The following is a 16549-nucleotide window of genomic DNA, read 5'->3' on the forward strand; positions in this document are numbered from 1 at the left end:
GTGCCAATATGTCTGTCTAAAAAAGTTGTTGGAGAATACAAATGACACGCCACCTCACACCATTGTATGACGTGCCCTTTCACTCTACAGCATGCCACTTGACTCTATGACAAGGCGCTGTAGTCTACAAACCACTACTCCACTATTCGTCATGACATGCCACTACACTGTGCGACACTCCGCTCCCTGACCGGCTACTCCACTCTACGCCACAACACTTTAACAATACCCCACAACCCTCTACGAATCGACACAACACTGTATGAAACTCCGCTATATGCCACTCCAGTCTACTTCGATCTATAACTCTTTGCTCCACTCTATGCCACTTGATTCTACAACATTCTATGCCACTCCACGACACACCACTCTATGCTACACCACCGCACTGTACCCCACTCTATGCCACTGTATGACACTCCACGCCGCTCCACTGTTTGATACTCGACTCCCCTCTACAAAACTGTACTCCACTCTGCCACTCTTCTCCACTCTGCCCCTACACTCCACAACACTCTGGTCCACTCTATGCCACTGTATGCCACACTGCACACCTCCCTGTGTCACTCAACTCCACTCTACCCCACTCCACTCTACCCCACTCCACTGTAAGACATTTTACGACACAACACTCTATGAAACACCACTCCACTATAAGCCACTCCATACTACTCTATGACATGCCACTCCACTGTACTACACCGCAAGACACTGTACGGTATGCCACTCTGACACGACACTCTACTCCATGCCGCTGTCTGCCAAAATACTCTACAATATGACACTCTACGACACTCTGTTCTCCTCCGTTCTACTACACTGTGTGCCCCTCCACTCTTTCACACTCCATTCAACTTCTTAATGGCACACTTCTCCCCTCTGTCACTTGACTGTACAACACGCTGTGCCTCTCCACTCTGACACGTTCGTACACTCTACGACATAGCTCCACTCTGACATGCCACTCCAGTCTGACACTTTACTCTACTCTGTGCTATGCCACTCTACTCTGACATGCCTCTCTGTACTCTGCGATTCTACTTTACAACATGCCATTCTACTCCACTGAACCCCACTCTACTCCACTCTTTGCAACTTCACTGTACAACACTGTATGCCCCTCATGGACACACTACTCCACTCTATGCCCCTACACTCCACTCTGCAGCACTCTATTCCACTCTGCGCCACTGTATGACACTGTGCTTCAATCTACGCAACTCTTTCTATGCCACTCTACTCTACTTTATCACACATCACTCCACTCTGCCACTTGACTCTGACCCTCTACTCCTCTCCACTCTACCACAATTTACTCCACTCTACTCTGACACGGTGCTCCACTCCACACTATTCTAATCCCACTTTGCGCCACTCCACTTTGTGCCACTCCATCACACGCCACTCTATGCCACTCTACTGTACTTTGACACATTACTCCAACACTCCACGCCTCTCAACTCTGCCACAATCTAGGCCACTTCACTGTGCCACATTCTACGCAACTTCACTGTACGCCATTCCAAACTACCGCACTGTACTTCACTTTCTGACACTCTGTAGCATGCTACTTCTTGACACACCACTCCATTATATGACACTTTATTCTACTCCACTCCACAGCACTTTGCCCCACTGTACAACTCTGTGGCGCTCTACTCCACAACCGTCCACTCCACGCCAGTCTACTGCACTGTATGACACTCTTCGGCACACACCTATTCTCTACAACATGCCACTACACTGTATGACATGGCACTCCACTCTACGACACTCTCCTCCACTCTACTCTTTGCCTCCACCCTACTCTGCCTCTCCACCCTACAACCGGACACTCCGTGCGACAACACTCCACTCTACCATTTGAAAAGCATTTTAATTAAATAAAAGGAGAAAAATATATATTATTATTAGGAATTCTACTAAAAAGCCAAAGGTAAAGGCCTAGTTATAGTTCGGAAAATGTTGTTACTTTTTTTTTTGTATACAAACCAACTTAAACTATACAAACCTTAGAAATTCTAAAGTTATAGTTTTATAGTTATAACTTGTGCCTATCCAAAACCATCCTATAATGCCTCCGTACACCGTGTTGTGAACTTGCTAGCCACACTACATGAACTTTAACTCGCTCTGCTTTGATAAAAGATGCAATTAGATGGAGTCATGAGTGTTGTTATGAATGCTATGATTTAAGGTTGTATAAGTGATGTAATATGAAAGCATATAATTTGTGCATGGAGAAGGCTCAAGTTCTGGTTCGTGTAGTTTGGCTAGTGTTCACAACACTGTGTATGGAGGTTCTATGAGTTGTAGGATGTCTCGGACTGGGCACAAGTTATAACTTTAGAATTGCTAAGGTTTGTTTGGTTGTTGGTTTGTATACCAAAAATTAATAACGTTTTCCTAACCTATAACTTATGGAGCACACTTATTTGAATTGTGTTAATATTGCTTATAGCCTTAGCTGTCTGCAGATCTTTTAATTAGTAATTCCGTAAAATATATATATATATATATATCATGAGTTTGGCTTCTTCATAGAGAAGTATTTCTCTCAGTTCACTCCACTGGCTGTTTGATGTATAATCTTGCCTCTTATGGAGTGCTTGCATTACAGTGGATGACCGACTCCTTTAAATGTAAACATTATTCACTCCATCATCATACATTCAGTGCCTTATGTGCTACATGCATTAAGAATCCTTTTTAAAAATTATTTCTCACTGGAGCTGCTGTTTTGAAATTGGGAAATTATCAGGGTCTGTTTATGTCCAATGCTTGAGGTCTTCTTTGGGCATGCACTAATGATAATTGTTTTTAATCTGATGATGTATTTCTCCTTTACTATCTACCAGGCATTTCCTTGATGGATATGTTGGATTAGTTCACCTACTTGTGATTTCCTTCTCTCTGATATATGCCAGTAGTGAAAAAAACGTGTGAAAGAGGTGATTGGTGTCTCAAGTACTACAAGTCCACGTGTGGAGTACTTTCATTGCCACTAATTATGATGGATACTTCTAACCTCAGACGCCTCACTGTAAATATCCCCAAGTGCCAGACTGGCTTTGGAGTTTTTTCTCTACTGCTCCCACGCATGAGCAATTTGAGATGTGAAGCTCTGCGTTCGCTTCATCCCGCCCCAAAAGTGACATCTGAGCTGTGTAGAAGCGCTGTGGGACATGGCCCTTTTTGCAAGGTTATCCCCAAACTTTTTGCCTTCCTCTGCCTATTTTTCTGCCCTTTTTCTTTTTGTTGGCTTTAGGACTCTGGTCACTTTAACACTGCTAATCAGTGCTAACGCGCATGTGCGCTCTCCTCCTAAACATCGCATGATTGATTTGCACATGTTTGGCATATTTTATTCACTTATAAGTCCCATGTAAAGTGGTATCCCATATACCCAGGGCCTATAAATTAAATGTTACTAGTGGGCCTGTAGCACTGCTTGTACTCCCACTAAAGCAGCCTTTCAAACCTGTCACAGGCCTGCCACCGCAGGGCCTGTCTGCGTAGTTTAATGCCACTTCAACACGGCGTGTAAAACTACTTGCCAAGCCTTAAACTCCCCTTTTACTACACATAGGTCACCCCCAAGGTATGCCGTAGGTACCCCTATGGGCAGGGTGCTGTGTGAGTAAAATGTAGGACATGTGCCTTTGTGTTGCATGTCCTGCTAGGGACAAACAGCCTATTTCGTTTCTCACTGCTGTGAGGCCTACTCCTCTTGGGCTAGAATTGGGAATCCCCTTATATATTTTTAAGTGGTGATTCCTGATCAGAAAGGAGTGGCATGGCCATGTTTGATATGTTTTGAATATTGGTGATAATTCCTGCTTACTGGTGTAGTTAGATTTTACATTACTATTTTAGAAATTACACTTTTACAAAGTGAGCATTTGTCTGTGCTTATGACTTTAAGCTTGGCAGCCTGACTCCCATACACGTCTGAGCTATGTGACCGCCACACTTGGTGCATATTTCCTGACAGCCACAACACAAAAAAGGCTGTGTGTGACAGGGGATACATCTGCTTACTGATAGTCTTCATGGGCTGGGAGAGATAGTTCACACTTTTGTATAGGTTGTTTCCTGCCCTCACACAAGGGGTTGATTTACCCCCCACTGATCGTCTGGAGTCAGGGCTGGGTTGAAAAGGTTTGTTGCACACTTCTAAGGGTTCCTTTAGTCACCCCTTCGTCAAATAACTTTTTCAGTATAAGTACGGAGGCTCTGACCCTATGTTTTTAGACACTACGCTGGACTGGTGTGCTGTTGGGAGAAACCACCAGTAGGACTACCTGATTTGTTTTGCTGGCCTGCTGTCTGTTGGGCTGCTGTAGGGACTGCCACTTTGCAAAGTAACTTAATGTGCTGGCCTGCCTGCTGCTCCCTGGGTGCCCCTAATTGTTCTCCAAGGGCTTTCTGACTTGACCCCTATTCTTGAGGTCTCAGGAACCATTCTACAAGAGTGAGCCTTCCTTTCTGTTTGACAATTTCCCAAGGAGCAGTGCCCCTCTGTTGCTGACTGCCTGGAGAGAGGAGGGAGCACAGTGCTCAATCCCAGCCCTTCCTCCCTGGGTGAGCACTCCTTACTGCGCACGCGTCTGAAGGTTGGTGCCCTCCTCCCCCACGGGGAGGGTCCCGGGATCGATACGCTTGTGCTTGCAGGCGCTTGGGGATCGGGTGGCCCAGCCATTGGTAGGAGCTGAGCTCAAGTGTGTGTGAGTGGTTGAGGATCGCCCCTCCCCCAATCCCCCGCCCCCCCATAAGCACCTGCGATTGACAAGCGCGTGGGGAACAACAATGCTGGAGGCTATGTCCAGCATGTGTGTCCAAGCCCACCTCTTCGGGCAGAACTGCAGCTTGACTCGCCTCCCAGCGGCTGTTTCCATATCCAGAGGTGCTGGGGCGCTGAAACCCTGCAGTTTTCTCTGCTGGCATCTCGAGCATCTGTGGGAGAAGTTATTTGACGGCATTAGCCTCTGCCCTATTGAAGCCACATAGGGACGCACTGAGTCTTGTGCCAAACTTCAAACTTGTGATCATTGCTCCTTTTCATTACTGTATGGTTTATAAAAGGGGCTATGGTATTTTATGCACTAGCTTTTTGTGGTGCATCACATGTGGATTGTTGTATTCAGTTATATGATTCTTCATGTCATTTTTCTCTTGTCTTAATCCAGACAACGACTGATATATTTCAGAGTGCATTTACTCTAGTGCTTGACAACTGTGAAAGTTGCAAAGGCACTTGTTTCAGTTAGGCCCATTGAGATTACTGAAGCACTGCTGCTAGATGGGCTGAGGTTCCTGTGTCTGTACTTACCTACTGTGACTTACGTGCTTGTCTGCTGCATTACCTGCACTACTGTTATGATATGTCGTTTTTGCCTTGTATTGTCCAGGTTAACTAGTACTATCTGAGTAATTGCATTAAATGCACAGTATTTATAATCCATGTCGTTTTGATATGCTTTTGTGTACAATACAATGTACAATATATTTGATATAATCCTGTGTGAAGTCTTTTTTGTGGTGTATTTATTGAGTTGCTGTGTGAGTGTGTTGCGCAACCGCTTTTCACATTTACTCTGATGATAAGCCTGCCTGCCTGCTCTGCACCAAGCTGCAAGAGGGTGAGCACGGGTTATCTTTGTTGTGTAACTGACTTTCCCAGACTAGAGTGGTGGGTTCTGCCTAGCTTAGGTGCATACCCTCGCCAACCAGAAACCCCATTTCTATTGATCGCCAAACCTCTGTGCTGACATCAGTTTTCTTTCTTTCTTTGCCTTCGGGCGTGGAACCGAGCTTTCTCCAAAACAGTTTTCCTGGTTTCTGACAAGCTTTTTTCTTCTCAGAATGCGTTTTCCAATGTACAAGGGGGGCATAGCCCCACCAACAACTACAGAGTTTAAGCCTTGTAGGGACTACTACAAACAGATGTTTTTGACCGACCCCAATAAAGTATGTATCTGATGTCTTGGGTCGTTGTGCAACTTCAAGTCCTGTGATTGACTGCACCTGGATGAATCCTGAGTGTGAAGCCAAACGCTACATCGCCGAACATCGATGGAAGGGGCATAAGACTCAAGGACGTTCCTGTGAAAGATCTCCAAACATCCTCTCCCACCCCGGCTCCAAATCTTCAGGTATATCCTAATGTTAAGGTCCGTTCAAATCTTAGAAGAAGCCCAAGAAGATAAAGCTGGTTTCGTTTTCATCCCATTTTTCTTGAGTAGAGAATTCCCAGGGACATCAAGGTACCTCTCGATCTCTGTCCTGATCTTCTACTGAGGAATCTATTTTCCAACTAGTCCCAAAGAAACCTGACTTTCAGGGCCCATCAGTGATGCTGCAGCAGGTAGAAACCCTCCTTTGAATATGCGTGTGCTCATCCTGACACACATGCTGACTCCGAGCCCATTGCCACGATCCTTGCCTGTTCCTGCCACATCAATATTGGCTCTGATGCAGCTGACATCTGAGGAGGACCCTATTGTCTTATCTGACGCCTAAACAAATCTGTCACTACCTCGAATGGAGCTGTGGTGACTGCATGTTCCAGCGCAACTTGTCCAACTTCATTATTATTCTGACAAAACGCTTCCACTTCCCAGGAGTAAGCCTCAACCACTCCAAAACCTTTTTTGCTCTGATACAAAGCATAAGCAACTTAGTTTTGGTGACCAACTATGATGATAACCATGGGTTCCACTACTTTGATGATGAGAAACGTATCCTAGATCATTAACCGGCAGTGTCTTAGATACCTCTTCTGAACCTGTGATGAGTTTGCCCCATCCCTCCTTGGAAGAATATGCCTCTTACGCTGTGATTATGATATGTTGCGTAAGTTCTCGATCTGCCGCGTAAGTTCTCGATCTGCCATCTTTTGAGCTCAAGACAAAATTACTGATGGAGCTTCTGAATCCTGGGCAAGCCTCCACTGAAACACTCCTGCTTTTTAATGATGCTCTGATGGACACTTTAGTAGGCCCTTGCACCAAACCCTCTTCTTTCCCACCAGTATACAATGAATTGGTTAAAAGCATAGAACTGCCCCAGGAGACTCTTTATTAAACTAATTAAGCCTGTGAGCCAAATGCTTTAGGCATCCACAGGAAGACTAACCCAAATTTATTTTACAACTCCCTCTGACAGAGAATCTAAGCAGATAGAGGCATTTGGAAAACCAATATTTTATTCGGCTAGTAATGCTCTTTGCCTGTCCTGTGGGGTATAGTTGGTGAGATCTTGCCAACAATCCCTGACTAGTACCCCGTCAATCTGATAGAGACTTCTAGCCGCAGAGTCCTTACCTTTGAGTATTCCCAGGCGTCAGACTGGATGTGTAACATTTTTGAGCAGTACCCATGCACTACGGTAGGTGGCGTTGTTTGGCTCTGCGTCGTTATCATAGTCTGTGCTGGAAGGGATGTGCGCAGTACCTATAGAGGCATCACCTTTGTGCGCTGGTGTCCGTTATTCCCTTTCCCTGCCAGATAGCGTTGATCTTGATTGAGCTAGCCCTCAGTCACTTTTTGAATGGTTATTTTCTACTTTCTGTGAACTTTTTTTGAGATTTAATCTGCTTGTGTGAGGATGTTACCCAAGAAACAGACTGGTTTCAAACCATGTGGAACCTTTCATCTACAAATGTTGGTGACAGACCACATTTGGTGTGATTGTGGTGCCTGGAGCGGGGACACAAGTCCAAGGCGTGTGAGGACTGCCGCGTTATGCGCCCAAAGGTGCTGAGGGAGCGATCCCTCAAGTTCCTCGCCACCCGACATCGGTTGACTCTGAGACGCTGGAGGTCCCGGGATCTTTCGTGGAGCCACTCCCAACGTTCTTCCTCACACACTGAGTCATCAGGGAAGTCGGATAAGTTTCACAAGTACAAGACGTTGATGAAGTTCCAACACTCTTCGACTTTCCTTTCGTCCTTCGATGTCATTCGATGAAATGAGAGCGCGTCGGCACTCCAAGCCCCATGCTTTCCCAGTTTTCCCAGAGCCGATGCGACCCCTGCCCAACTGAAGGAGTTTTTGAGGCCTTGCCCCTCCTCTTTGGGTGGCCCGGCCCCTCTGGAGCACCTTTCGGCCCCAGGGGTCTGGGAGGGGCCTCTAGTGGGACCACACTGGCGGGTTTGCCGTTGGCACCAGTCTGGCCCCAAGGACCCCTTGCTGGATACAGAACGGAGACACCTGCGAGACTGAACTTCCTCTGCCCCAGCTCTATTACACTCTATTCTTTATAATTTAAAAGAGAAAACAATTGAAAACCCATTTCTATAGGCCTTGTCAATTCTGGCTTATGTAGGTGCACTATCTTAAGCTAATCTGCATGTCCGCTGAAAGCTCCGGTTTCAGGGTCATGGACTGTTTATGGGGTAAAGTGTCCCAAGAGAGCAGATTCAAAACAGCATTTCAAATAGCAATTTAAATTGAGCAATAAGAAAGGGAATGGCTAAAAAAGGAGGTTCTAGATCAAAAATTTTGAAAAACCATGAAGGTTTATTAAAATTAAGTGCAATACAGAAATTAGAAAAATGCTGTAGCAATCTCATTGAAACAATAAAGTACATAAGTCAATTGCCACAAAGGCCATCAGTTACAAGAAATGAGCAGAAGCAGTTAAATACTCTAAATCTCAAATATGCAGCAAATCAGTAGAAAATCGGGGATCCATCCCTGTATTCTCAAGAAAGAGGCATGGTTCAATCCCAAATTCAAATGTTTACCAGTGTTCTTGCATAGAAAATCGTGAAAACTGCAAAGTCATCATGGTATAAACAATATTCCAACAAATCTTATTTCATATTTTCTAAATGGCACATAAGCCTACCATTTTAGCGCTAATCCACTGCATGAATATTGTTTCACCCCATCTAATCTAATGTCATCCAGAGGTGTTAAAACAAAAGAGTTACATACACAACAAAAACCCATTGTGAATGAATGCATTGCAGTGTACTATCAGGAAGAGCCTTGAGAAGTAATAAACAAGCATTGAAAATACAGTAGATCTCGCCTTTGATTAAGTTAAAGCCATTTGCTTTGCTAATGGTATTGTATAGCAAAACAAATTGCTTTCGCTTAATAAAAGGCGAGACCTATTGCATTTTCAATGCTTGTTTGTATAGCAGTGCTTTCTTTAGACCAGGAGTAGAAATGGTTAGCATGTGGTCTAATCTGTGTTTAAAGATACATTTGTTGTAGATTGGGAAATTGTCAACTTTGACAAACTTGCAGACCCATCGGCTTTTCTCACAATTTTTGGATTATCTAGCTTGGTAAATGTACTTATTCATGTAGAATGTGACATTTATACAAATCAATCTAAAGTAGACATTATTCTTTACTATGAATCCTGGCCCAGAAGTCGAAAACTTGTGCACCTTCGCCACCATTCAAACACACAACCATTAGTGGAAACTGAACTAATCCTCTTTTAATAGAAGAGCAGAGAGCCACCCATGGAAGCACACACAAAGTTATACAAACGCCAAATGTTTGCAGTCTGGCTGATATGGTACACATTCCAAGAATGACACGCAAAGCCACTGACTGATAATCAGCTGGTGAGAAACTTTGTATTCTCTGGCACAGACTCCAGGAAAGTCACAGAGCAAATTATATTAAATTGCGGTGGGTGCGCACTCGCCCTCATGCATCGTGACTCTGCAGAGTTAAAGGGAGAACACCCACCCACCAATGAGCTAAACTGACAGCAATAAACCACGCATTCGACAAGAATGGCGGAAAACGTGTTCGATATCAAATTAAAAAAGTGTGCATTAGAACTCCAGACTGAACGCTGCCAATCACTAATTCCCTAAGAAAGGTGTAGTGATGAAGAAACCCCTTACTAGCGATCTGCAGATTAAAGTGCAGTTACCTGCTTGTGAGTGCCCCCTGTTATGATACCAGGGGCATTAATCACACATGCACCCAAAGCTGAGGAACTACACTTGCAAGGCACACTGATGGCGACCTTTTGGAATCGATACGGATTCAAGGCGTGCACGCGGTGGGACAGAAGATGTGCATGCGGGGACTGGATTTAAAAGTACCCACAGTATCACGCCGCCAGTAAAGTATCCAATCCCCGCGTGCACATCTTCTGTCCCACCACGTGCACGCCTGGAATCCGTATCGATTCCAAAAGGCACTCTCCATGGCGAAAGCAGCTCATGCGCTGCTCACGCCAGGCCGATACCTAAAAAGGCTGTGCATGTCTTGCTTCCTGTAGTTAGTTACAAGCGAGAAATATAAACACAGAATAAACACTGATACAGCATCCATTTTAATAAAGATGGCATCATAATGACTTTGTTTCAATTTCAATAGCTCCATTTTAATATGCATGTGTGATTTGAGATGCAGAGCAACTAATATTAATGCACATTCTATATTCAAACAGGGAAAAAGCTTAATCACTTATGAAGTTATTGGCTCCAGAAAAGATAAAGGTGTACATTCATGGGAGTTCTAGATAAAACGCTGCATTTTTATCCATCATTCTTTAACGAAAAAAACAGATCAACATCTTTTGATGTATTGTATTGACTTAAACCACTGGGAAAGTGTTTATTTTTTCTTTTTCTTTTTCATTTTATATTTTCCTAGAACGGTCGACTCTTACCTTCCTGCTCCAGGACCACTGCCGGTCCTTCCAGGGCTGCACCTGCTGCGCCTATTCACTGCAGGGCATCCTCAGTGGTGCTGCAGGGGGACCCCTAAATCGTCCTGAAACCTCTAGGCTTAGGATGGGCTCTGGAAGATGGTTGCCTGCACCTTTTTAGGTCCAGCCTAGCGGCAGCACCCATGCGCTGCTCGCTGTGCGAGACTGCCCTAGTAGAGAGTGGGAGGGAAGCCGCACCCGCTCTCCTCCCATATTTTTGATTGGCTTGTGTCATTCGTAAATGCTGCCTTAGGATTCATTAATAGGCTTGTTAGTCCCTCCTTAGAACGGCCTTGTCTTCATTTGTACCCTCCCATGGCGACTGGCCCCGTTACTTCGGTTGTTACACGGGACCTGTTATTTAGTCTGTAATTACTATATACTTTATTGAGTTTCACTTACTGCAGGCTGGGCATGCGCTGCTTCAGCTGAAACAGCTTGTGTTTTTTTTAAGCAGCATGGCCGCCCCTTAACACGTGCGCCTGCTTTTAATCAATTTAACCCTTCATTATCTCGTGTTTGTTTCAACTCCCCCGTCCCCGCCCAGCCAAGTAAAATAAATTCAGAAATGATTAGCGAATTAAGTCATTTGAATTCCAGGTAGCACATTATCGTGTGCTCATTGACTGAAGCTGACAAAAGCACATCTGTGTACATGTCATCTGCACTAAGCCACCTGACGGGTTATTTTCAAAAGCCTGTTTAATTAACACCACCAATACCACCAGCAGCACCATCAATACCACCACCTCTATCACAACCAATATCACCATCATCATCACTGCCAGCAGCACCGCCAATACCACCACCAATACCACCACCACCAATATCACTACCACCACCACCACTATCAACACCACCACCACCTCAGTGACTCTCGCTCACTAGTAATGGCAGAGGCACTGTACGAGGCCGGAGCTGCAGCCCAGACCATTCCTTCCTTCCTGCCTCCCTCCTTCCATGCCTGCCATAAACCACAGCCCACCCTGCACCAGGAGGTGATGCCAGGGCCCTACTACAGCTGGACTGTTTTTATTAGGCCAAAGATAGCAATGACATCATGCAATGCCACACTGCGCACTCAAATCACGGAGTGGGCAGGAAATACCCCCCACACCCCCATGGCTCTTCTTCCTGAGCCATGACCCTGTAACTAGAGAACAAAACGTTTTGGAGCTCTTTGTTAGTGTTTATAGCTCGGATCATGTGTTACTTTCACTTCACACTTTGTGTCTGTGTTATTTACAACACTTACTCATCTTCTTCACGGCACTATTTATCACTACTTTGAAAATGTCGCAGGCTGGTCTCTTCCTCTGATATTTACAATCTAACAAGCGGTTGAGAAGGCCCTTTAATGCAATGCAATAGGTCTTGCTTTTGCGAGAGTTTAAGCTATCAATATTGTAAATGACAATGCCTTTTATTTGTTTTAAAACCCAAAACATAAATAAAAGGCATTGTCATTCACAATGCCAATTGCTCAAACCCGTGTGAATGCGAGACCCATTGCTTTGCAAATGCTTGTTCCCTTTCTCCTTGTCTTTTCAGACGCATGCTGTTGCACGCATTGTTTTGCAATTTGTGTTAGCTTGCCTTTGTTTTTCCAAATAGTGTCCGTGTTAGACCTCGTATTGAGAAGCAATCGTTACCTTGTAAGTCATTGTTATTTAGAGCAACCAGTCCGCAGCCTAAGTGACTCTGCTCAAAACGGGGAGACGGATGCCACTCATCCACATGTTTTGGAAGCACGCACACCAGGCGCTGTGCCATCTCAGATGTGGTGCTTTACCTGTTCCAAATGTTGAAGGCCGCCACCTTCTCGGATTAAATAGCATGAAAATGCGTTGCAGAATCTGCATTCTACGGTGGCATATGCGATGAGGGGGAGGCGAGGTGGGGGGCGGGTAAAAGATGTTTTGCTACAACAATGTAGAAATTGTACATACAGAAGGCTATGTTTTCTATGACAAGGTATGAGGCTGCTAATGTTATAATTACGTGCTGGTTATTTGGGTACTAACATCTGGTGTTTTTGAAACCCAGGTAAGAGCTGTTCCGGAACTGTTCCTGACTGCAGTGAAACTCAGCCATGACAACACTGGAGCCAAATATTTGCACGTGGCCCGGGAGGACACCAATAATCTATTTAGGTAAACATTTGAAGACATAAGCGCCGGAGCATGAACAATTGGTTCTGCTTGGATGTAGGTTGTACGTTAAAATATGCTTGCGAGAAAAAGGAATGGTGCTCAACCGGAAGAAGGGTTTCTGGGAAATGTTTGTTCGTCAGGTATACCGTGCAACAGAGGGTCCCAAATAATGCTGTTTAACTATTAGTCACTCAGAAGTATTACAATTATTTCTTCTGACTGTTCAGATCGATGTATCGGAGGTCTTTGAGGTAAAAACAATCGGGTGAATTAAAATAATTATTTTATTTGAACTATTGACTTAAAAAAAATCATAGCATGAATACAAATATGTTCCCTGATTTTTCATGCGCAGCATGCAAGGCAAACAAAGTATGCAATGACATTAAATGAGCAAGTAATGCATGTCCCTCTTGGTGTGCAACATTAAAAAAAAATCCAGTCTCCTCACAGAATCTCAAACCCAACTCAATCTCCAGCACCTTCTCTTGTGTTAAATGTTACTGTTGGGTATCTTTTGTACATTTTAAAACCACACATTTGGAAACTGTACACAGGTTTTTCAGCTATGCCTGTGATCCAGCATTCAGGAACTGACAAATTGTATCACCTGGACCCAATTCAATAACCCTACAGTCCCTAATACGCTGGGTGAGTTTAAACCAAACTTACCATTTTGCTCATCCTAATTATCCTTTCTCGGCGATTTAATCTTTTATGGTTAATCAGGGTTTGGCAAATATTATTAGAATTTCTAATATATCAACATAGGAATAATCATTTTGTATATCTAGATCAATGACCCTAATAATGACAAACTCTTTGTAGGTTTTAAAGTCTTTATCTAAAGAATTGTGAATTGCTCAAGTACAATACAGCTCGACTCAAAGGTCATCACACAAACAAAGCAGATGGACATCAATAGTACATCTCAAATGTCAGCGCAATGAGTATAGGCGTAGAGACGAGAAGAATAGAAGAAATTTGCTAAATAATTTTTATGCAAATTCAGAATATCATACTAACCAATTTTATGAGGCTATAGAAAACTGAAAAGCTACTCTCTGGCCATGAGATTAAGCTAGGCTCCTTAAGAAGGGTTAAGGAGCAAAGTCAAAGTCACGATCAGCAGAACAACAGCCAGCCCATTGAATTAGGGAGCAGCAACAGTGCTCTCTCCTCTCACAAAGTAAGAAAACGCGGTCCTAACCCCACCCACTTGCTACTACTAGTTATACTCTAAATTCACTAAAGGTCCAACCCTCGTTGTCATCTCGCATGTTTTTTTTTTTTTGTTTTCATTGGTCAAAACAGGGAGTGTACAGTCACACCACTCTCGACGTGTCTAACTTTAAAAATGTCCTATTGTTCTAACTCCGCATACTGAATTCACTTCTAGCATAGGAAACTCTAGTATCTGGATTCCGTGTTTTGTCATCTCTCCGTCTCACTCATGTATTTTTTTTTGGTACTAATGTCCTCATGCTCCACTCGGCAAGAAAGCTTAATTTTTATCAGTTTCCTCTCTGCCCAACCTTGGCCATCATCAGGAACTTGCGAAGGACACATCACTTTTTCTTTTCTCCCTTCTACATTTCTATTTATTTATTTTTATTTATTAAGTTTTATATAGTGCGAACATGATCCTGAGGGATATCAGAGCGCTTTACAATAGGATGGGAGGAAGGATATAGATGCAAAATCGACATCAAGTAGGAGTAAAAAACAGGAATGTTCGCATGTTCAGCGACAGTTGTACAAAAAAGAAACCATAACAAATGATAGTCCAATGGAAGTAAGAACAATGTCTTCAAGCAGGTGCGCCTAGCCCAATTATGGTAAGAATTTATTCATAAAGAATTTTTTGGCTTCCAATTTGATCGCCGTTGTTTGAGATTCGGGGTACTTCCGGTGGAAGGTAGTTACATAGCTTTGGGGCTGGCCATTGTGTCTGGAGCCATTCCTGAAATGGTCTCATGTGTATACGAATGTTGATAATTAAATGAATGCATGAGGCCATCATTCCTAGCAATTTCCCCACTGTCCTCACTGTCAGATGATGCCGGTATAGATGATGCCCCCTCTGGTATAGATGAGTCTCCTTCAATGAGGCTGATCTCCTCTTTTCACTTGGAAATGCTCTCTGTAACACTGTATTTATCTCTACACCTAAGAATACCTTTGAGGTCTGGCTCTGGTGATGATTTCTCCCAATGCACTCTTGGTGCAGATTTTAGGCCGAAAGCCAGTACTTGGAATTGGTAGTATCTTTTGTTCCCCACAAATCTTAACAGCCTCTTGTGTCTTTTTTGTTCATCGGGATGTGTAAGTATGCATCCTTAGTCTTTTGTGGCCATGTAATCTCCTTCTTGCAATTGAGGTAGCACCTCTTGCAGTGTAGTCATTTTGAATCTTTGAGTTTTTATGAGTTTGTTTAGAAACCTTAGATCTAATATTGGTCGTAATGTTCCGTCTACTTTTGGAATTAGGAAGTATGTTGAATATACTCCGTTTTTATTTTCCTTGTGTGGTACGCGCTCTATAGCATGTTTCCCCTGACGTTCCTTCACCAATTTGATTAGGTGAGCTCATTCTGCTTTTGGATGTATCTTTTGCTTTGGTCTCCTATTTGGAGGTTGTTTTGTTAGCTCTATGCAGTAACCGTACTGTATTATGTTTAAGATCCATTTGTCTGAGGTTATTTCCTTCCATTTTTGCAGGGAAAATCTTAGTCTACCACCTAACTGGAGTGGTATGTTGGAGGAACTGTAAATTGACTGGTTTTTGTATACGTTTCTGTGTGTACCCTCACTGCTGTTCTTGGTGAGTGTACCTTTTTTGGAGTGCAGTCAACTTGTTAGAGGTTTGTTGTCCACCTCTTTGTAGTTGTCCTATGCCAGGGGGATGCCCTCGAAAGGAATGCCTTACTTGTTGGTATTTCCAATTCAATCCTAGCATTTGTAGAGCGCACTACTTACCCGTGAAGGCCTCAAGGTGCTGGGGGTAGGAGGTGCTGCTACTGCTCAAAGCCAGGTCTTGAGGCGTTTTCTGAAGGACAGCAGGTCTTGGGTCTGCCGTAGGTGGATGGGGAGGGTGTTCCAGGTCTTGGCGGCGAGGTGGGAGAAAGATCTGCCACAGGTGGTCGCTCTTCGGAGGCGGGGGACTGGGGCGAGGTCGGCGGAGCGGAGCTGGCGGGTAGGGGTTTAGAAACGGAGTCATCAGAGGTACACTGGTCCGGTGTTGTGGAGTGCCGCGTGGGTGAGGAGCTTGATGGTGATACTCTTGTTGACGGGGAGCCAGTGCAGGTCTCTCAGGTGGGGCTGCGGCGAGGAATGTCTAGGATCAGGCGCGCAGAAGCGTTCTGGATGCGTTGAAGCCGTTTCAGGAGTTTGGCCGAGGCTCCTGCGTAGAGGACGTTTCCGTAGTCCAGCCTGCTGCTGACGAGGGCCTGGGTGACTGCTCTTCTTGTTTCGGTGGGGGTCCACTTGTAGATCTTGCGGAGCATGCGGAGGGTGTTGAAGCAGGCGGAAGAGACGGCGTTGACCTGCATAGTCATGGGGAGGGTGGAGTCTAGGATGACCCCTAGGTTGCGTACGTGGTCGTTGGGTGTTGGAGCTGTTCCTAGTGCGATTGGCCACCAGCTGCTTCTGTCCCTGCTGCTGACTCTGGCTTGCCCTTTGGTACGTTTGCTGATAACTTTGGTG

General features: G+C 44.5%; 1 protein-coding gene across 1 annotated transcript in view; it reads left to right on the top strand.

The window, feature by feature from the left end:
• Positions 1 to 16549, top strand: part of PITRM1 (pitrilysin metallopeptidase 1) — a 369052-nt gene that overhangs the window by 20182 nt on the left and 332321 nt on the right. The window contains exon 3 of the mRNA XM_085631897.1: positions 12739 to 12845. Coding sequence (XP_085488023.1) covers positions 12739 to 12845 — 107 coding nt within the window. The remainder of the gene's footprint in view (positions 1 to 12738; positions 12846 to 16549) is intronic.

This window comes from Triturus cristatus, chromosome 10, assembly GCF_964204655.1.
Source record: "Triturus cristatus chromosome 10, aTriCri1.1, whole genome shotgun sequence".
NCBI lineage: Eukaryota > Metazoa > Chordata > Amphibia > Caudata > Salamandridae > Triturus > Triturus cristatus.